Below are 23,056 nucleotides of genomic sequence, written 5' to 3' on the forward strand. Positions count from 1 at the left end.
TACATAGTAAATGAACTTACTGGTATGAGATATTGCATACTACATAGTAAATGAACTTACTGGTATGAGAAATTGCATACTACATAGTAAATGAACTTACTGGTATGAGATATTGCATACTACATAGTAAATGAAATTACTGGTATGAGATATTGCATACTACATAGTAAATTAACTTACTGGTATGAGATAGGGAGGCTCAATTGCATACTACATAGTAAATGAACTTACTGGTATGAGATAGGGAGGCTCAATTGCATACTACATAGTAAATGAACTAACTGGTATGAGACATTGCATACTACATAGGAAATGAACTCACTGGTATGAGATATTGCATACTACATAGTAAATGAACTTACTGTTATGAGATATTGCATACTACATAGTAAATGAACTTACTGCTATGAGATAGGGAGGCTCAATTGCATACTACATAGTAAATGAACTTACTGGTATGAGATAGTGCATACTACATAGTAAATGAACTTACTGGTATGAGATAGGGAGGCTCAATTGCATACTACATAGTAAATGAAATTACTGGTATGAGATAGGGAGGCTCAATTGCATACTACATAGTAAATGAACTTCCCGTATGAGATATGGGAGGCTCAATTGCATACTACATAGTAAATGAACTTACTGGTATGAGATAGGGAGGCTCAATTGCATACTACATAGTAAATGAACTTACTGGTATGAGATATTGCATACTACATAGTAAATGAACTTACTGGTATGAGATATTGCATACTACATAGTAAATGAACTTACTGTTATGAGATATTGCATACTACATAGTAAATGAACTTACTGGTATGAGATAATGCATACTACATAGTAAATGAACTTACTGGTATGAGATATTGCATACTACATAGTAAATGAACTTACTGGTATGAGATATTGCATACTACATAGTAAATGAACTTACTGGTATAAGATATTGCATACTACATAGTAAATGAACTTACTGGTATGAGATATTTAACTATGAAAGGTAAGTTGTTTTAAGACCTCACATACCTCACCAAACGCAGTGTATCCTTCCTTATATTAACCAGGCTTTTTAATGTCTTGGTTGGTTCATTACCATTACCCAGTGGATATGGAAACTGAAACAGTCGTATTGTATACAATAATCTTATGATAAGACCAGAAACAAAGATCTTAAGAAAAACTGGTGAGTTTTTTTATAAAAGATTTTGATTTTCAATATTTAGTAACTCAATTACAATTATAATTATAATTACCAGCCATATTGTATGAAATAATGTTATGATTAAAACATAACAAAAGATCATTATAAAAACAGATGAGTTTTTTCCATATCAGATTTTGTTTGTCAATATTAAGTAACTCAATTACAATTTAGAAAATAATTATAAACAGTTTTAAATTGTTCTTGATGGCACTGACAAGCTTACTGATGTACATTCATTATCACAGTTGCAGAGTTGCTTTAATTTCTTCATTGATACTTATTTTTTATGTAAAGATTAGAAACATGCAAAAAAAAACATTCATGTTAACAACACTGACACCTACAGCAACAGGCTTGCTTCCAAGAAAGTTCAGATCTGTATTTTCCCCAAACAAGTAGGACTCAGGTTGTGACATGTCAAAGCGTTCTCCTCCCATGATAAAATGTGAGCCAAAGTAATTCCCTACAATAAAACATGTCAATCCATAATGTTAACATAGCAAAATTGTGTTTTTGTTTGCATATGTGTGTTAATATAGGTTGTTAGGATTAAGTGTAACACTACCGTAACTGATATGAAATGACATGAAGTAACAACACTTTACTGTTTCTTGCTCAAATGACAATTGAAAGAAGCAGATGCCATGATATATTTGATAGGTACCATGGATAATGGTAGTGCAGTATTTAAAATCTCAGACATAAGCAAACCTCCTCAAAGCCACCAGTTGAACAGATACATTGTAAACCAAGCCCACTTGAATGAACGTAGAATCACTCAAAGGCCTGAGGTTTAAAAAACATACTGTGTCACCCTTTAAAACCTTTTCAGTGTCATATACACAAGAGATAACTGCATAGTATAACGAAAACACAAATGCACTGCTGAAATCAATTCACTGCAGAAATCAAATTACACAATGCCAACTGAGATCAACACATAGCTTCGACCAATTCAAAGCTGACATCAATACACACATGAAATCTACATGTATATGCACAATTGAGATAAATTTACTAATGAGATTAATGCACAATTTAGATCAATGCAGTGGCAAGATCAATGCACTGCTGTGATGAATGCACTGCTGAGATCAATGCACATCTGAGATCAATACACAGCTGAGATCAATACACAGCTGAGATGAATGCACTGCTAAGATTAATGCACTGCTGGGATGATTGCACTGCTGAGATCGATGCACTGATGATATCCACCCACAGCTGAGATGAATGCACTGCTGAGATGAATGAACTGCTGTGATCAATCCACTGCTGAGATGAATGCACTGCTGAGATGAATGCACTGTGGAGATGAATGCACTGCTGAGATGAATGCACAGTTGAGATGAATGCACAGCAGAGATTGATGCACTGCTGAGATGAATGCACTGCTGAGATGAATGCACTGCTGCGATGAATGCACTGCTGAGATGAATGCACAGCAGAGATCGATGCACTGCTGAGATGAATGCACTGCTGAGATGAATGCACAGTTGAGATGAATGCACTGCTGAGATGAATGCACAGTTGAGATGAATGCACTGCTGAGATGAATGCACAGTTGAGATGAATGCACAGTTGAGATGAATGCACTGCTGAGATGAATGCACTGCTGTGATCAATCCACTGCTGAGATGAATGCACTGCTGAGATGAATGCACTGCTGAGATGAATGCACAGTTGAGATGAATGCACAGCAGAGATTGATGCACTGCTGAGATGAATGCACTGCTGAGATGAATGCACTGCTGAGATGAATGCACAGCAGAGATCGATGCACTGCTGAGATGAATGCACTGCTGAGATGAATGCACTGCTGAGATGAATGCACAGTTGAGATGAATGCACTGTTGAGATGAATGCACTGCTGAGATGAATGCACTGCTGAGATGAATGCACAGTTGAGATGAATGCACTGCTGAGATGAATGCACTGCTGTGATCAATCCACTGCTGAGATGAATACACTGCTGAGATGAATGCACTGCTGAGATGAATGCACAGTTGAGAATTTGAGATGAATGCACAGCAGAGATTGATGCACTGCTGAGATAAAATGCACTGCTGAGATGAATGCACTGCTGAGATGAATGCACAGTTGAGATCAATGCACAGCAGAGATCAATGCACTGCTGAGATGAATGCACTGCTGAGATGAATGCACAACTGCAATTGAAATGGTGGGCTCAACCAATTAATTGTCAGCTGGCTGTCAAGTAAGAAAATATGTAATTAAATGTGTAGACTTGGTGATAAACACAAGCAATCAAAACATTAATCTTCAAGAATTTGTCTAAATACATTCTTAATCTTTGTCATGGCCACTCAGATACATATGATTGGTTGATTGTTTGCTATGTGCATGTGGTTATTCTATAAATAGTTTTAGAAAACTTTGGAGAAACTTAATGCTAAGCTCTTTATGCTTTAATTAAATAATTAATTAGTGGTATCATTACTTTTTTAAGCATCTAATAACACATTTGTTAAACCTAATTATTTATTTTAATACCACATATACTGTTTTATTTATTTGCTTCAATTAATTAAATCACAACACCACTTCAAAATAAACATGGAATACTTCTTTTAAAGAAAAGCAGGAAAATTGTTTATGACCAATGAATTTATGATAAATACAGAGCAAAGGAGACCTGTGTTTGTGAAACACAATCAGGGCCTTAGATAACAAGCGTCTTGGCATTATTGCGCAATTAAAATAAACAAAAACGTAATTAAATTCAAAATAAAGCGTAAAAAAACGCAAATACAAATTTAATAACTATATTCCCGTAAAAAACCTTGCATCACGCAATTATTACGAACACTGGGCGTATTTTTTACATGGGTTATTTTCCGTACACAAATGTACCAGATAGTTTATATGCCGTCCTATGCAGAAAAGAAGGCAGTCTTTCCAGAGGTTATCAATCTTTGGGGGTATTATTGTAATTATTCGTAGACCCGTCCAATTTCTACTTTCATTTTCAAGGTATTCAACTCAAAATGACCCGAACACGGGGGGCATTGCTTTGAACAGCCATAACTCCATCAATTGTGCAGCGATTTTCACGAACTCGGTCTTATTCAACGCAAAAAATTAATGAACTTTGATCAGAAATTCAGTAATTGTTTGTTGTTATGTACAGGTACCTTTTGGAATTCCATTTGTATAAATAATATAGTAACTTTAGTAGATTTTTATTATATTATATATGTCATTCCCAAAATTACCCAATTGAATTAAAACAAGAGGGCCAAGATGGCCCTAGTTCGCTCACCTGAGAGGAGTTGGTTCATTCAATCTTTACCAAATGTCAAACTTTACCTAGATATTGTGCACACAAAACATCCTGGTCAAGTTTCATCATTATTGAACCAAATTCTGGCGTATGGAGTGTTTTTGTTTTTGTAAGATTTGACCTGGTTAACTATATTTTGAGTTGACTTACCAAACATCAAACTTTGCTTACAAAATAAATATTATGACCAAGATTCATAAAATCTGAAACAAAATTGTGACCTCTAGAGTGTTTACAAGGATTTTGTATAATATAATGAATACTTTGACAATCCAAGGGCAATCAGGTGAGCTAAAAGTGTGTTTCACCGATCTTAGCCATTTTCCAACTTGTTCGAGAAATCAATAAAACGAATGTATTGACTAATTTTCACGATGATTAGGCAAAACATGTGACTTCTATAGTGTTCGATCACAAGGTTTCTCTCTAGTCACATAAGAAAAATTGCAACCCCACCAGCAGCCATGTTTTTTGACCGATCGAGATATCATTGGGACAAATGTTCTTACCAAATTTCATGAAGATTGGACCAAAAATGTGGCCTCTAGAATGTTTACGAACAAATGTGGACGGACGGACAGACGACGGACAAAGAACGGTCACAAAAGCTCACCTGAGCAATCAGGTGAGCTTAAAACGGGGTTGACAAACCCAATTAAGCTCAAAAGTAGGGGGTGACATTTTTTGCTAAAACTCTATTGAATTTACAAAAACCCTATTGTTGTCAAAAACAGGGGGTGAATTACCCAATATACCCCAAAAGTTATCTATAGCCCTGAACAATGCCCCCTTAGTACTGCGTTTTGAAGCCGCACAGCAGCTATTTCAGAGAAAATTGTTAAGTCCAAGGCCCATAACTTCGCCAAAAATCAATGGACTGGAACAAAACTCATACTTCATCTATAAATCATGTAGGTAGACTCATATACCAAAACTCAGCTCAATATCTGAAAGTATTGCTTAAAAACATCCCGACAATGGTTATTATAGAGAAAATTTCTTTGTCCAAAGACCATAACATCGCAAAAACTCACACTTCATATGTAGGTTATGTTGGTAGACTCACATGCCCCCTATTGACCTTGAAGGATGACCTTGACCTTTCACCACTCAAAATGTGCAGCTCCATGAGAAGCACATGCATGCCAAATATCAAGTTGCTATCTTCAATACATTGTATTGCAAAATTTATTGCAAAACTTTAACCTTGACTTTAACCAAGGTTAAAGTTTTAGGACAGAATGACAGACAGACAGAATGACAGACAGAAAAAAAACAATACGTTCATTCGATCCGGGGGCATAAAAACAGCTAAATATCTGAAACTGTTACCTAAAGAACCTCCAGAAAACGGTTATTATAAAGAAAATGTCTGTGTCCATGGCCCATAACATAGCCAACTGAGGAGCTGCGCCATGAGCGCATGATACGCCCGTCGTTCGCCAATGAAGTAGTAAGGTAATAAATAACCCTTTGAATCATTTTTTTACTTCAGTTTATTTGTATTTGAATACATGGTTTATTTTATAAGTACATGAGCATGGAGCGCCGTCTCCTTGACATTCATACCATATCTTTTTTTGAGTATATGTATGCATTTCTTTAGAGGATATGGAGTTGAAGTAAACCTGTTATAGATATTTTGACCAATAATAAAAGAGAAATGTAGATGGGTAAGTGGTAGTGTACAATCGGAATAGAAAAAAGCTCACCTTGTTCAATTTTTCAGGGATACTAAAAAAAAAAAAAAAAAAATCCATCGAAGGATATTTGAGCTACAGTAGGACATTCAATGAAATCACGAAATTTTGACGAACAAAGTCCCATAACTCTGGAACGACAATTCAGAATTCCGTCAAAAACGAAAGGGGATCAGGGTTTATCAATATTAAGATTGTGTTAAAATTTGAAGAAAATCTGTCAAAGGATATTTGACGTAGCGTACGACATTAACAGACGGACGGACGGACGGCTACGGTAGGACATTCAATGAAATCACGAAATTTTGACGAACAAAGTCCCATAACTCTGGAACGACAATTCAGAATTCCGTCAAAAACGAAAGGGGATCAGGGTTTATCAATATTAAGATTGTGTTGAAATTTGAAAAAAATCCATCGAAGGATATTTGAGCTACAGTAGGACATTCAATGAAATCACAAAATTTTGACGAACAAAGTCCCATAACTCTGGAACGACAATTCAGAATTCCGTCAAAAACGAAAGGGGATCAGGGTTTATCAATATTAAGATTGTGTTAAAATTTGAAGAAAATCTGTCAAAGGATATTTGACGTAGCGTACGACATTAACAGACGGACGGACGGACGGACAGACGGACGGACGGACGGACAGACGCGGGGTATACCATAATACGTCCCGTCATAGACGGGCGTATAAAAATCAATGGACCAAAACGAAACTCAGACTTCATATGTAAGTTATGTAGAAAGCGTTGCCTAGTAAATGGAAAATTTTGTAGTCCAAGGCCTTTAACTTCACCAAAAATCAATGGACCAGAACGAAGCTCACACTTCATCTCTCAGTCAAGTGGGTAGACTCACATACCAAAAATCAGCTACATATCTTAAAGCGCTTTGTAAAAATCATCCTGAACACTAAAAAATTTGACGAGCAAGGCTCATAGCTTTGCCAAAAATCAATGAACCAGAACAAAACTCACACTTCACCTGTAAGTGAGGTAGGAAGACTCACTTACCAAAAATCAGCTCCATATCTGAAAGCATTGCGTACATAACCACTGGAAAACAGTTTTTATGAACACTTCATCTGTTAGTCATGTAGGTAGACTCACAATACATTCCATAAATCAATGGACCAGAAAGAAACTCACACTTTATTTGCAGATCATGTTGGTAGACTCCCATCTCACATACCAACAAGAGCACCGCCTTGCGGGTGCAGACCGCTCATCTGTTTTTCTTTTTAAAGGTGATGGGACCTATCTCAATTTCAAACACAAAGGAGGGAGGGGGGGAGAGGGGTGTATAGTGTGGGTGTGTGGTCATTTATTAAATTATCTGACAAAAATGCCAAAAAAAAATTTATTTTATATATATATATATATATATATATATATATATATATATATATATATATATATATATATATATATATAATTATTATTTTATATTTTATTTTTATTTTTTTTTGGGGGGGGGGATTCTTGGGTGGGATGGTTGGATAGTATTTCAAAAATAAAATAATAAATATTTGTGTTTTTTAACCATGTTTAAAAAAAAATTGGGGGGTTGTAGGTGGGGTACAGTGTGAGGGTGTGGTGGTCATTTATTAGATGATCTTTATATAAAAAAATAATTTTTTGGGGGGGGGGATTCGATTCGGGGCATGGGGGGGCGTGGGGTATGGTTTGGGTGGAGTATATTGTGGTTGTGGTATGTCAGGTAAGAGTTGTTTTGTCAAAGTATCAATCAAATCTAATCATAAATAAAGAAGTTATGGCAATTTTAGCAAAATTTAATAATTTGACCTTGAGAGTCAATGTCATTCAAAGGTCAAGGTAAAATTCAACTTGCCAGGTACAGTACCCTCATGATAGCATGAAAGTATTTGAAGTTTAAAAGCATTAGCCGTGATACTTTAGAAGTAAAGTGGATCTAAACACAAAATTTAACCATATATTCAAATTTACTAGGTCAAAAAAGGGCCATAATTCCGTAAAAATGACAACTAGAGTTATGCAGCTTGTCCTTTACTGTCCCCTTATGATAGTTTGCGAGTGTTCCAGGTATGAAAGCAATATCTATGATACTTTAGGGGTAAAGTGGACCAAAACACAAAACTTAACCAAATTTTCAATTTTCTAAGTATAAAGGGCCCATAATTCCGTCAAAATGCCAGTCAGAGTAACATAACTTTGCCTGCACAGTCCCCTTATGATAGTTAGTGTTGCTATTATGAAAGCAAAAGCTTTGATACTTTAGGAATAAAGTGGACCTGAACACAAAACTTAACCAAATTTTCAATTTTCTAAGTATAAAAAGAGCACATAATTCTGTCAAAATGCCAGTAAGAGTTACATAACTTTGCCTGCACAGTCCCCTTATGATAGTTAGTAAGTGTTGCAAGTATGAAAGCAATAGCTTTGATACTTAAGGAATAAAATGGACCTAAACACAAAACTTAACCAAATTTTTCAATTTTCTAAGTATAAAAAGGGCACATAATTCTGTCAAAATGCACGCCAGAGTTATCTAACTTTGCCTGCCCAGTCCCCTCATGATAGTAAGTAAGTGTACCAAGTTTGAATGCAATAGCATTGATACTTTCTGAGAAAAGTGGACCTTAACGCAAAACTTAACCGGACGCCGACGCTGACGCCAAGGTGATGACAATAGCTCATAATTTTTTTTCAAAAAATAGACGAGCTAAAAAAGGGAAAAAAAGTAGCCAGTACCAGGGCTCGAACCCGGAGTCCAGGAGTAAGTCTGAAGTAAAAACGCATTAGCCCTCTCGGCTATTCCGCCGGGTATACACAGTTTTAGTATTTTATACCTTATATAAGCAATCTTCGTAGTTTCGTAAATTTAAACGACAACAACAGAACTCTCCAAATTATTCAATCGTTTCGCATTGCAACGCTTTATAATTTTTAGGTTTTCAAATCGTCAAAAGATACATATAATGGCTATGTTTGACTATGGTAAATGTTCAGTTATACTGTTTCCTCACAAATATCATAACTAAAACGAAAATTTGCGAATCTGAAATAACTTTTTTCAATTTTGTCAATTTACCAAACCATGAAAAGATCCCGTTAAAGTTATGGACCAACACCATTAGGAAAGTCAACCAGAAATTCCCAAAAAGTTGACAGTTAACAAAGACCGCTCAAAAACAGCTTTTAAAAGCAGTTATTGGCCCAAATCATTCACTTGATCGGAAAAATTGACATTTTTAACATTTAACTGATATATTCTTTTACAAAAACTATCTTAAACATTTAAAATTTATCTTTTCTGCTCTAACATATCGAGAAAAACAGAAATGCAACAGACATTTTCGAAATGCGAATCTCCTCAGATTTCACGGTCATATAATGTTATTTCTATTTTTATTAACATACCATGTGCTCAAGTGTTTTCAAATTCAGAATGACATTTCCCGGTATTATAAATTATTCTTGCTTGTTTTGTAAACAAATTGTAGTGTAAATACAAACTCAAAGTGAAAGTTATTTAAAATAACCAAATTCACTTTGAAATCAGTCTTTTAATCCACCAGACGTAAGTTGTTAGTCACAAATAATATATTTCAGAAAACGAAAGTAATGTTTACAATTTCAGCAAAAAATGTCAAGGTCATCCAAAAGTACCCAAATGAAAACTTGTTACGTGACAAACCAACAATGGCGTCAAAATTGTGAATTTTATGCTGTTGTGAGTTATTTTCATCTATTGTAAGATGCATTTGAAACATTTGAATCTTAAAATATGTCCCGATGCAGTAATTTATATACATTTACCAATATATGTAGAAATGTATCAAAGAAAATGAACTGTCTTTGATTTATAGCATGGCATAAATATGTTACGGCTCTGGTTGACTTTTGATATGGGATTTGCTTCAGCGTACAGGTCTGTCAATTTTATAAATATAAACTGTACGCTGAAGTTTCTTTAGCTAATAATATTCTAGACAGACATTGCTTGTCATCTTACCAGTTTCAAGATTAAATGACAACCATGGTCTGCCTGTCTTCCTTGACATAACCAATATGCAAGTGGGGCGCTTGTCCTAGTATTTCTTCCATTTGTTAACGGACATTTGCAAATAATCGGCTGCGTGCTGTTCGCGGTTTCAGGCTAGGCAGATTATATCGATTTTCACCAAGATGATTTTGCACCAATTAAAATCAAAGTACTGACAGTACTGGTGTGACGATGCTTTTGAGAGGATGGATATAAAAGCATCAAGTTAAGTTTATCTACATCACCACAATCACCACAATTGTGTATGTTGGTACGAAAAAAAAATTTGGTACAAAAATTTGGCGAAAAAAATTTGGGTGTGAAAACAAATTTGGGTACGAAAAAATATTTGGAAACAAAAAAATTGGGACCGAAAAAAAATTGTTTACGAACAAAAAATTGGGGATGAAAAAAAAATGCGTACGAAAAAAAAATTGGGTACGAAAAAAAAATTGGGTACGAAAAAAATGGGGGAACAGGAAAGTAGTAGCTGTGGGGAACTTGACCCACACTCGCACATTTTCGGCCCTTTCCGTCAAACATCAGATAAGTTCCTCGAAGGCAATAGTATGAATACACATTTCGGAAGCGGTAATGCGGTCCTACCTACGCGCATCAAAATGTAAGTGAAATATGTACACAAGTCTATCAGGAATGATTGAATTAACGAAGAAAATCGTGTATTGATGTAAGTTTTTTGAAGAAATGTGCAGAAAATATATTAAACAAGAGCTGTGTTTGTGAAACACAATGCCCCCTGCTGCGCAGCTTTGAAGCCATATATTTAACCTTTGACCTTGAAGGATGACCTTGACCTTTCACCACTCAAAATGTGCAGCACCATGACATACACATGCATGCCGAATATGGAGTTGCTATCTTCAATATTGCAAAATTTGACATTTGACCTTGACCTTGAAGGATGACCTTGATCTTTCACCAATCAATATGTGCAGCTCTATGAGATACGCATGCACGCCAATATTGAAAAAGTTATGGCCAATGTTAAAGTTTTTGGACAGACAGACAGACGCTTTATATTTGACATTTGACCTTGAAGGATGACCTTCACCTTCACCTTTCACAACTGAAAATGTGCAGCTCCGTGAGATGCACATGTATGACAAATATCAAGTTGCTATGTTCAATATTAAAAAAGTTATGGCCATTAAAGTTTTCGGACGGACGGACTGACACACTGACTGACTGACTGACTGACTGACAGTTCAACTGATATAGGCCACCCTACCGGGGGCATAAAAAGCAATGGCGATATTTTTCTCAGCCACATTATTGTTAATAGTTTGATATCACAAAATGAAAGTGAAAGTAGAACTGTCAAAAATGACAACCTGTCAACGTGTTGTTTTTGCTGGCACGAGAGGGCGATTACACTCAATGTGTTCACATTTTGACCATAGGCTTTGTCAATGACCTTTATAGTATGGGTAGCTTTGATATTATTTATTGCTATCATTTAACTGCATGATTGTGTATATGTTTACAATACACAAAGCATAAATAATGATATAAATATACTAATTGAGCTTATAATAATCTGAGAACTATAGCCAGGTCAATTAAGGACTTAAAATACAATTTTGTGTCCTGAATTCATGAAGAAATGACCATGCATGTCCTAGATTTCAAATTCAAGGCCCTGGTGTAACACATTGGAAGCATTACCGTTAAACTGTTACCATGCTTATGAAATTAGTTTTTATTGAACTATCTAAGGAAATCTAAATCAGGCACTGATTTTTCTTGTTTTAATACAGTCCTACAGTAGATCAGTTGTGTCCTCTGGGTAATGACCAATTTTTGCTTACTTGTCACACCCTTAAAACTTTACACGTCTATAATAGCAAATCTGGATTTAGGTGATCTTCAATGGTACATTTAAACTTTAGCTCTGTTACAAGTCCAGTCACATATTTAAATCTAGGCCATGTCAAAATCAAAGTGTGAAAGATGCGTTCATTAATTATTGTCCAGTTGTTTACTACTGCTGTCAGTTTTTATATAATATGACTGATGAACATCATGTGAGAGAAAATTCACATTATCATTGAATATCAGGTTTAGCAGCCCTTTTAGATAACAATGTGTGTCGTATGAATAGATATGCAATGTCGCTTCTGGGAATCAAACCCGTAGGGCTTTTAGGAAGATTCTGAAATTTTCAATCCTTCGAGAGCAACCAAACCAAAAATTAAAGTCTCTATAACGCTCAAAATCAACGAAAATTCCGTTAAGTATTTCGTTAAATAAAGTTAACACCTTAACAATCAGTGTTCTTTATAGCAATAGCCAAAATTTCAACGCTAGATGTGGTATGATTACATAGATTTTTGTAGATACAAAATGCTCATTTTTATTTATTTGTGGCCACAATTAATTCCCGCGAATATATCTATTCATACGACACACGCACACCATTTTAGTGTTCATGTGTCGTATGAATAGATATGCAAAACAATAATAAAAACGAGCATTTTGTATCAACAAACATCTATTTTACCAGACCACATCTGACGTTGAAATTTCGGCAATTGCCATAAGGCACACTGATTTTTAATTGGTTAAGTTTATTTTACGAACAATTGTACGAAATTTTCGTTGATTTTGAATAGTAATTTTACTTTAAGTCAAATATTGCCGACTTGGTTTTTTGAGTCGGTTCATGAAGGATAATGGAGCTCGATTGGACATTGTCGGCTCTGGTACTACTTACATGTACCCCGGGTACTCTTAAGTATACTTACATGTACCCTGGGTACTCTAAGTATACTTACATGTACCCCAGGTATGGTAAATAAACGTATTTGTACTCGGTCCATAATAGACTGTACCCGAGTTGTATTCGCGCCCAAGCTGATGTCGTAAAACGCGCAACCGATTATCTTAAACACACTTTTCTTCAAAAAACACTGCATCATCATGCTTTTTGAGTATGTGTTCCGATAATATAGAGGCAATTCTACAGAAAATTGACATAAATGTGCAGGGCTTAACACTAAGGCACGTCCGAACGACATTCACTGCTCGTACCTTGGTCCGGGCTAGCCAATGTCCCAGGAACATGCCCGACCGGTCGTGTGTATTTTGGGCGGGATTATATGTTCTATATCAATAAACTGCGTTTTAAATAAGCTTTTCAAAGATGCAAAAATCTTAATACAGTACGATCAGATGACAATTAAATCCCAGAGTGAGTTCGGAGACAACAAACGAATCGTATCTCGAAATAGATTCGGAACCCCCTGATTGCAATCAAAAAGAGGCCGACAATTCAGAAAATCCCCGGCGGTTTTCCTGGTAAAACTGTCAGTACCTATTTTTAAACGGAATGCCGCTAGACACGGTTTTTGATTGGTTTCCTCGAAGTGACGTGTTTTCTCAATGAAAAAACGTTTGAAACTAAAAGCCGGGATCGTCTAATATCGTCTGGAATGATGAAGGTATAAAACTCAACATTAACACAAAGTAACTATAAAATTAATAGTTATTTATCAATTTTAAATAATTTTAATTTGTTGTCATTATGGAAAAGTTATTCCATCCTTTAGACGATTAATAAATCCATTTAGAGGAAGATAGAGACTTTATTTAGATAAGAAGTGTTTCGACAATATTTTTTACGCAATTCAATTAGCAAAACTAATATTAATGGTCGATCCAGGCTTTTAGTAGAGAGTTAACCCTGTACAATTGTTACATCTACCGTAACACGTTATTTTGCTAAGATTCACTTACCATTTCTTGTAAGACGGTAACCCGGCAATCTATGTAAAAAAGGTTTTAACGTTCATGTCGTTGTTTAAGTTTGGCTTTACAGGTGGGGATGGGGGTTCCTCGGATACGAAAAGAAAAGGAAAGGAGGAAAGTAAGAGAAAGTATGAGGAAATAAAAAAACAAGAAAATTTCTCCAGAAATGGCGTGAAGATTACAAATAGATGTCTTAAATAGATGAATATTGAATTCAATAGCATTAGTAAGGCAAGCTAATAAGAATGATTTAATCATAATTGCGCATCTCCAAGCACAAGAAAATACAAGTTGAATGATAAATATAAGGTTTTTATAATACTTGGGTCAGGGCACATGAAAGATTGGTCAGGGCTAGTAGGTTCTGCATTTACTTGCCCGAACGGGCTAGTTGACAAAAAAGTTAGTGTTAAGCCCTGATGTGCATATATAATTATTACAAAAAAATAGTCGACAACGACGGATTTAGGGTTAAATTTCCCGGGTACATTTTAGTATATTTACCGTACCCGGGATACATGTAAGTATACTTAAGAGTACCCGGGGTACATGTACGTAGTACCTGGGGTACATGTACGTAGTACCCGAGCCGACAATGAACAATCGAGCGATACTGGAAGGTGCAACATCTCTCACGCCCCCTAGCATCGCCTTTAGCAGTATTAAATTCTCAACAGGAAAGTGCTGGAGTCATTGATCCCGAGGGACAAGAAAAACAATTGATTAATGTTCGAAATAAATAATTTGATTAATGACAATTCTATTATTTGAGCCAGGTCACAGGAAAAGCGCAGTCAAATCAGTATCCAATTAAATAATTTGTTATTGTCAGAAAAACGCTTTTAAGCAAACAGCTTTCAAGCGACTGCAGGCTGATCTAGATCCAAACTGGCCACACTCGCCTTTATGTCTCTTTTACTGTGACACAGTTCATTTAACTTTAAAATGATAAAAAGTACTAATACTAAGAAAGAGTATACAAACCAGTAAAGAGTTTGAAATCAATGTTGAATTTCAGGACAGCTTGGTGATCTGCAAATCCCCAATGAAATGTTGATATCGGGTATCATAGTCATTCAATAAGTCGCAAAATGCTCGAAAACAATTTATAAAGCACAATGTGACTTATATTGATAACTAAAAATACCAGTAATGCAGTATGCCAGTTTTGCCGTGTCAAGCTGTTACAATCTAGAAAGTCCTTCATTCACATTGAGTATATGTCCTTCGAATTCCAACTATTGTTGTCATAAACGGAGAATTTAGTGAATAAATAATTCATATATACTCAAATAACAGCTTCTAAATAGGGAAACAAGCCAATTTATGCAGTAAGAAAGTTTTGAATCGAGACTCTCATGGTGGCGGCCATTGTTGAATGTTGAAACACGAACGACAACTCTGCTAGGAGAATGTTATCAATGACGAGCAATCTCTTACGCAGTGGCGAATGCAAAAAGGGAAGTAACTGACAAAATCGAGTTATCTCAATCGGACTGGCTCGGTCTTTTACATTGGTCGCCATTGTGAAAAAAAATTATACGGTTATGATACCTTGGACAATGCTGTTCGCATCGTCAAAAAACTAATTGGCGAGTACAATGTGAGGTGTTTTGAAACCACATCGTGCTAATCAGCACTTAATGAAGTCCGAACATTTGTATATAAGTACATAAATTTATGGGTAACCAAAACAGTCACATCATTATCTAGCTGAAATATTTCGCGTTCAGAATAAATATGAACGCTGAAACTCCGGTCTGTAAAAACCATAACGAAAAATGAATACAATGCTATTATATCAATATGCTTAAAATTGCAAAATAACATAACCAACTCATAAAGTTTTAGTTAAGAAGTCCATTTTTACCTCAAATAGCGTCGAATTGAAATTAAAAGGCATAATTTGTTTCATTTAAACTTCTGCTTAAATCACAGTACAATCACTGACCTCTTGTCATGTTATGAAATATTTAAATATCAACCAATCAGAAGAAGGCATTACAGTGTAATAGGCTGCGTCATCGATTAAAATCTGCCTGCGGTATACAGCGGGCACAGCGATCGGAATGGAAAATGTGAGTAGTGTGTTGATTTAAATTGGTCAGGCGTGCAAAATTGAAAGATTCATTACATAATTCTTACGGAACATTATTGAGAAATGAATTATCTACACAGGTACGTAAATATTATTGCAATCCGTTGATATTAACTGTCTGATATCGGGGCTTGAATGTTGCGCACCAAATTCCTTGCGCATCAATATAGACAAAGAAGGAAAACTTTCGCTATTAAAAAGATAGAGTGGACTATTGATGCCAAGAGTCTGCCAAAGCAAAAATCATCAAAAGACTCTATGGCGGCAATTTATATTGACTAATCATAATCATAGGCCGAGCTATCTTATTCATAGCAGTAAGTAGCTAAAGAAACTTCAGCGTACAGTTTATATAGTATTGACAAACCTGTACGCTGAAGCCACGCCGTATCGAAAGTCAACCAGAGTCATAACATATTTATGTCACGCTATAAATCAAAGAAAGCTCATTTTCTTGGATACATTTCTACATATATTGGTGAATGAATATAAATTACTGCATCGGGGATTATTTTAAGGTTCAAATGTTTAAAATGCATCTTACAATATATGAAAATAACTCTCATCAGTCTGAAATTCACAATTTTGACGCCATTGTCGCTTTGTCACGTGACGAGTTTTCATTTGGATACTTTCGGATCGACCTTTACATTATTTGCTGAAATTGTAAACATTACTTTCGTTTTCTGAAATCTATTATTTGTGATAAACAACTTACGTCTGGTGGATTATAAGACTGATTTCAGTGTGAATCAGGTATTTTAAAATAATATTTTCTTTGAGTTTGTATTTATACTACAATTTGTTTACAAAACAAGCCAGAATAATTTAAAATACTGGGAAATGTCATCCTGAATTTGAAAACACTTGAGCGCATGGTATGTTACTAAAAATAGAAATAACGTCGTATGACCATGAAATCTCGGGAGATTCGCATTTCAAGTAAGTCTGTCACATCACTGTTTTTCTCGATATGTAAAAGCAGAATAGATAAATTTTAAATGTTAAAGATAGTATTTTGTGAAAGATTATATCAGTTAAATGTGAAAAATGTTTCCGATCGAGTGGTTGATTTGGGCCAATAACTGCATTTAAAAGCTGTTTTGGACCGGTCTTTGTTAAATGTCAACTTTTCGGGAATTTCTGGTTGACTTTCTCATGGGGTTGGTCCATAACTATAAAGTCGCGCCAGTCAAAAATCATAAAAAGCGACATTTAAAGTTATGGTAGCCAGAACTAAGCAGTAAGAAGCAGCCATTTTGTACGTAAGAGATGATACCTGATTTAGGTGGGTATCTGTACGCATTACTTGACGTCACATCTGATACTTCGACGCCTTCTCCGCGTCGTATAAGTGTGCTCGAAAATGAACCCATGGTCGCTGATGCGGTTTATCCAAAAAATAGTCAGATCATCACACAATATTTTCTATATTAGTATCATCACAGTTTTTTGCACTTCCGTGTGTAGTACGTCAGCATTTGTGTTATTGTTTACATTTCTTGACAAGTGCTTTATACGTCATCAAATAAAAAAAATACATTTAAATACAGTTGATTGGCAATTAATCGCATAATGTTCACATTTAGTTCCTATAATTTTATCTTCCTTCTGTCATATTTTGCCATCTTTTTGCATTAGAGATGTGTAATGTGTTGTATTTTTATGTATAAATCTGCATTTGTGATTAGGGATAATATTCGAGAATATCCGATTTATTATAAGCCCCGCCTTTGTTGTCATGATTTATCCAATCATATTCAAAGTTTACATTCTGTGAGTTGTCAATCAAGGCGCATGCCTTTACTTCCCGTCAAATATCAACACTACGAAGGGAAGGCTGTGTGTAAACAACAATTAAACAAATGCGAGATATGGATAATTTAAAGCAACAAGTCATGATGAACCAATTTATGTTTGCAACTGGATGTCAACTTGATCAAGCAAAACAGTTCCTAGTGTCATCAAAATGGCAATTTGAGGTTTGTTTTTAACCGGTTTGTACAAAACAAGATGGCGTGTGTTTACATTTTTTATAAATCGTAAACAATGCCACTTATTTAATGCGCGACTGGGGATTACTACATTTTCCGTCTAATTGAATGTATAATAGTGTTGTTGTTGTGTTTTCAGAGTGCGTTGAGCGCCTTTTTCCAAGAATCCTCACTTCCAACGTGTCGAACTTGCAATGGAAATCACGCGAACGGAAATTACTCGGTGAGTTCGACCTCCATGTTATGACATCATTCATGCATTGCCAGTGTTATTGTACGTTTGTTTACCAACCGAAATTCGTTTTATACTTGTGTTTTCTGATTTAAATTGGAAGTATGAATGAAGTATTAAGTATGTCGTTAGTAGTTATATTGATATTTTATAACTTGTCACGGTGACCTACTTTTGTCACGCTTCGGATGAGTGCTTGTCTAGCCAAACAAAAAAATGAGTCGCACCCACATTGAGGCGCTGTAAACAGAAACGCACATTAAATTGCGTATCATCAAGGAAGATAAATGAGTCAAGTTACGATTTAAGAACAGGAAGTAAAACAAAACTTTTTGACATGTTTCACTTTTGAGTCAATAAAGTTTGAATGAGTTCATTTTGTTGTGTTGGTTGTTTTATGAAAAGGTCCTTTATATAGTAATAGCAACTACTTTTAAATGAGCATATTCAAACTAAATCAACTTGCAACTTTCAACTTATTGATTTAAAAAAGAAAAGAAAATATACATAATATTAAAAAACTGTAAAATTGTACCCATGATTAAGAAAAGGGTTTTAATGGAAAAAATAATTTTTTTAAGTTATCTATTTTTATTATGCCCCCGGTAGGGTTGCATATAGCAGTTGAACTGTCAGTCCGTCTGTTGCTCTGTCTAACTAACTAACATTGGCCATAACTTTTGCAATATTGAAGATAGCAACTTGATATTTGGCATGCATGTGTATCTCATGGAGCTGCACATTTTGAGTGGTAAAAAGTCATGGTCATCCTTCAATGTCCAAGGTCAAAAAACAAAATCCAAGGGAAGTTACAAGCTTTAAACGGAGATAATTTCTATTTTATATCATTTGGCAGGTATAGATGATTTTCACAGGGGAAGTAATATTTTTTAAAGGGATACAATCCAAAAAAATATTTCATGGCGGGGCAGTAGGGGCACTGTGTTTCTGAGTGACAAACACATATCTTGTTTATTTTATTTTAATTATCAAATGTTCTTAACACTTATCATATGTAATAAATATTAATTATATACTAACAAAGCATAAAAATGTAGCAGTATTGTTTAAGTTCTAAAGACAGTTAGACTAATTATTAGAACATAACATTTTTCTATTAACAGTAATTTCAGAATACTTTAGTTTAAGCACATACTTTGGAAAGTAAAGTAGAATTGACTGTCTGACAGGTCTTTTGCAAGAATTGCCTGAGGCACATGGTTGAGGTTTTGGAACGCTCTGCCTTTGTGCTTTGGCTTCTCTCATATTATTAATATAATGGCAACTTTAAAAATATATATTTTCAGTTATGTGCACCTGCTAATACTCCAGCAACTCCGCCCAATTTTCCTGATGCACTGATGGCTCTGTCAAAGCTGTCAACATCTGAAAAATTTGGTTCATCCCCATATGCTACATCTCCTACACAAGTTTCACATTCACCACGTACGATGGAGATTGAGGCTCAGAGATAAATGCACTGCAGGAAACACATTTCTTTCTCGCATATGGATGTGCAGTTGTTGATTAGTTATGTACAGGGGACCACTGTACTTAAGTCAGACTGCTGGATAACAACATTTTGTGTCTTTGATTTTGGTTGAACAATTGAGAAAATGTGTAAATGTGATTTGTTTGGAATTATGCTAGAGGCAAGTCAGAATATCTCTTTGACAGTATGCATCTCAGTTTCTGTAACTGTGAATTGTTTGTCAACCTTTATGACTGTAATGTTTAAATTGGCATTGTCAGGGAATAGCCATTTTCATTTTCTATGTTTGTCAAAACTGAGATTACTTTTGGATTTCAGCAAGATGAGGGGTATAGATGAACAAAGTGCAAAACACAGAGACACCCTTGTAACTTATCACCTGGGTAATACATACATTTCATAGAATTTGCCTGCATCACGATTTTAAAGAAACTGTGTTTATTATCAGGTCTTAAATTTGCAGCAAAGGTGAATGTGATTGTTTTACTCAGGTTTCTTTCATGGCATCTCATTGAATTTGTATAGTTCATATTATAAGGCAGTTTGTCAAGCTTGCTTTGAAAACTTACGCAGTTGTCCAGATAAAATTGTATGTGTGTTTGTTTTTTCGAGAACTGGTAGTTATTGATTCTATAACACCTTACCCAATGTGTTTGCATTCTTATATCTTACCATATATTTGTTAATTTAGTGTTAGAGTTACCATGTTGAGAAGTTTGTTTTGAATCCAGGTTCCTAGTATAAAGAACATGACTTCACTTATATATTAACTGCCACGCGTCCTTATTTTATATTTATATTTTTATTGTATTTTCATTACACAGTCATCAACACAGTGCTAATAGTGTATTGAGTAGTGTATACATGAAATGTGTTGGTTTGTACTAATGGCATAATCCTGGAGAGTTCATTTCCATTTTGTAAATAGTCTGTGTATATCATGAAAATGTTCATATCGTGTTGTTATTCATTTTAATTGGCAACTAAAGATAATTTTCATAACATGTGAAAGGACTAATTTTTATTAATGTTTTGTACCATTGTTTCTTTTTTGTACAAATTATTGTATCATGTATTGTTGTATTGTAGCCTTGTTAAACCCTACATTGATAATGTAAGTGATGTGAGAAAATTCAGAAAAAAATCCTTATGGGATATTTATTGTTACAATTCTTGTTTTTGTCTTCTAACATTCGTCCCTTGATCACAAAAATTCACATTGATAACCTTTCCTGTTGACAACTAACATTTAATAGCTAAGTTTAATAGCTATAGCAAATATGAAGACAGCTGTTTGCTCAAGTTTACAATGAGTTGAGGCAAAACACAAAATAGGATGTACTCTAGCCCAAAGTTGCTGTCTTGTACATCTTGATATTGTTTACCACGTCTTGTGAATTTGATGACATCATAGTTGAAAGCGAAATTCTGAAGATCCAGGTTTATGGGTTTTTGTCTCTGATAACTGCCCTTTATTACACAGAAGTGATGATACGAGGACATTATTCTATTAGAGACAAAGTGTGGTTCTTGCACTTGTAATCAATATAATAATATATATATTAAATACACTATACAATACCACTTAAATAGTACCACCTTCCTGTGATGCAAGTAGGGCAGTTATCAGTCACTATTATTTGTTTTCATTAAGTATTGGTACAATGGTACACCACCTATTAAAACTCATGGAAAGTGCGAATTGCTTAGGCCTTGATATGATATGTCTTAAACACTTCCGAGAACGACGAAACAACCAACCCAACAAACAAAAACTAATAATCATGGCATATCAATTGAATGCATTTACTCAGTAGCATTCAATGTTATTCCTGTAATTTGCGCCATGGAAATTACAGCACCCACCATGTCTGAAAATAAGTGTTAACAAGAAATCGTTGTGACAACATTCGTATCTTGTTGTAAATAGTTGTGCGAAAACATAATCTGTTCGCCACCTGTAAATAAATTATACATTGTGGAAAGTCTCGACCGATGAGCGTTCTGGTTCGCAGCCTTCCAGAACAAAACATACGTAGCGATCGATGAATTTATTATTATCAGCTCTACACTGCGTGCATCGAATGAGGACCTAACTTATCTTTCTTACCAAAAAAAACAACATAATTTTAACAATTGTACTGCTTATAAGTTACTGGTGCATACGGTTGGACTCCTTATACAATTTGATAAAAGAGTGAGTTAGGTCAAATCTAGTAATATAACAGTTGGAAAATTCCTTCGCTATGTTTACCTACTTGCTGACTGTAAACAGTAATAATGCGCCGAGACAAGTTGATCAGACGGTTTAACAACATGGCAAACCGCCAAGTCGTTGCTATATATGGATATTTTTACTACTGAAAAACAGCTCAAATGTTATATGCCAATCGACTTTTCGGTTTTTGAAATGAAAAGTAACCCTTCGCCTCAGTGAGTGAACATTAATGATCATGTATTGGCTTCGATAACCTATACTGTTGATGATGTTTTGTGCATTCAAGTTGTCATTTGTAATTGCCCTTACGAGCTAGTGTATTTATAAATAGTAATCGCACTTTTAATAGTTCTATTGACGAGACAGACTGCCGTTGAACTATTTCTAAATTGGTACCAACAAAGAACGATCTACGACAAGACATGTTTAATATACATAACGAAAACAACTTAAACCACAGGTTTCACATGCACGCCATATCTATCGAAACAGTGCGCCAAAGAGCTATACTACACATGTTCATGTATATAGATCTATATGAGTTCGCGAACTCGCTAATCCTGTGTGGGGTTTGAATTACGGCACACTATTTATATTTTTAACATTCTTTATGTTCTTTTCGTAATTATTATAGTACTGACCACAACTTTGTTGTGTTAGTATAGCGGGTATATACGATTTTTTATATGTGTTTAATTGTAATATATTGATAAAATATGTTACAATAACACAAAATAGGCAAGAAAAATTATACATTAAAGCCGAATTTCATAAAATGCAGCAAAGACAAATTAGCGCCCCGAGCCGATAGTGACGTACATATTTTCCTACAATTACCGAAGCATTCGTCTTTGTATTAGGATCGGAGATAGTGTTCGTGTGTCGTATGAATAGGTATCGTTGCAGAATTTCAAATAAACCGTTAAACTAAGTTTAGATGCACATCGTACATGTATGGTATGCATGCTGGCGAATTCGGCTGTACAGCCGTTTTCAATTTCAGAATTAAATA

The 23,056-nt window shown here is 35.0% G+C and overlaps 2 protein-coding genes across 3 annotated transcripts in view; one reads left to right on the forward strand and one right to left on the reverse strand.

Annotated features, from left to right (window-relative positions):
• LOC127866588 (E3 ubiquitin-protein ligase MGRN1-like) overlaps positions 1-17,758 on the reverse strand; it is a 40,699-nt gene extending 22,941 nt beyond the window's left edge. The window contains exons 1-4 of one of the 2 annotated variants that reach the window (XM_052407222.1): positions 17,388-17,758; positions 14,995-15,042; positions 1,552-1,670; positions 1,030-1,118 (exon numbers count right to left, since the gene is read on the reverse strand). In XM_052407222.1, the coding sequence (XP_052263182.1) occupies positions 1,030-1,118; positions 1,552-1,670; positions 14,995-15,042; positions 17,388-17,484 (353 nt within the window). In that variant the 5' untranslated portion in view covers positions 17,485-17,758. The remainder of the gene's footprint in view (positions 1-1,029; positions 1,119-1,551; positions 1,671-14,994; positions 15,043-17,387) is intronic. The other variant, XM_052407223.1, reaches the window with a different exon arrangement.
• Positions 17,759-17,882: 124 nt separating this feature from the next.
• Positions 17,883-20,996, forward strand: LOC127866602 (UBA-like domain-containing protein 1). Its single transcript, XM_052407258.1, has 3 exons — positions 17,883-18,090; positions 18,242-18,325; positions 19,642-20,996. Exons 1-3 carry the CDS (start codon positions 17,974-17,976, stop codon positions 19,807-19,809), a joined length of 369 nt encoding a protein of 122 aa, XP_052263218.1. The 5' UTR covers positions 17,883-17,973; the 3' UTR covers positions 19,810-20,996.
• The last annotated feature ends 2,060 nt before the right edge of the window (positions 20,997-23,056 follow it).

Source organism: Dreissena polymorpha, chromosome 2, assembly GCF_020536995.1.
Source record: "Dreissena polymorpha isolate Duluth1 chromosome 2, UMN_Dpol_1.0, whole genome shotgun sequence".
Taxonomy (NCBI): domain Eukaryota; kingdom Metazoa; phylum Mollusca; class Bivalvia; order Myida; family Dreissenidae; genus Dreissena; species Dreissena polymorpha.

What these genes read in the sequence shown, in the direction of transcription:
- LOC127866602 (XM_052407258.1), top strand. Translation starts at nt 17,974, where the DNA reads ATGCGAGATATGGATAATTTAAAGCAACAAGTCATGATGAACCAATTT. An exon ending in CATCAAAATGGCAATTTGAG is followed by an intron (nt 18,091 to 18,241) that starts GTTTGTTTTTAA and finishes TTGTGTTTTCAG; the next exon opens with AGTGCGTTGAGCGCCTTTTT. An exon ending in ACGCGAACGGAAATTACTCG is followed by an intron (nt 18,326 to 19,641) that starts GTGAGTTCGACC and finishes ATATATTTTCAG; the next exon opens with TTATGTGCACCTGCTAATAC.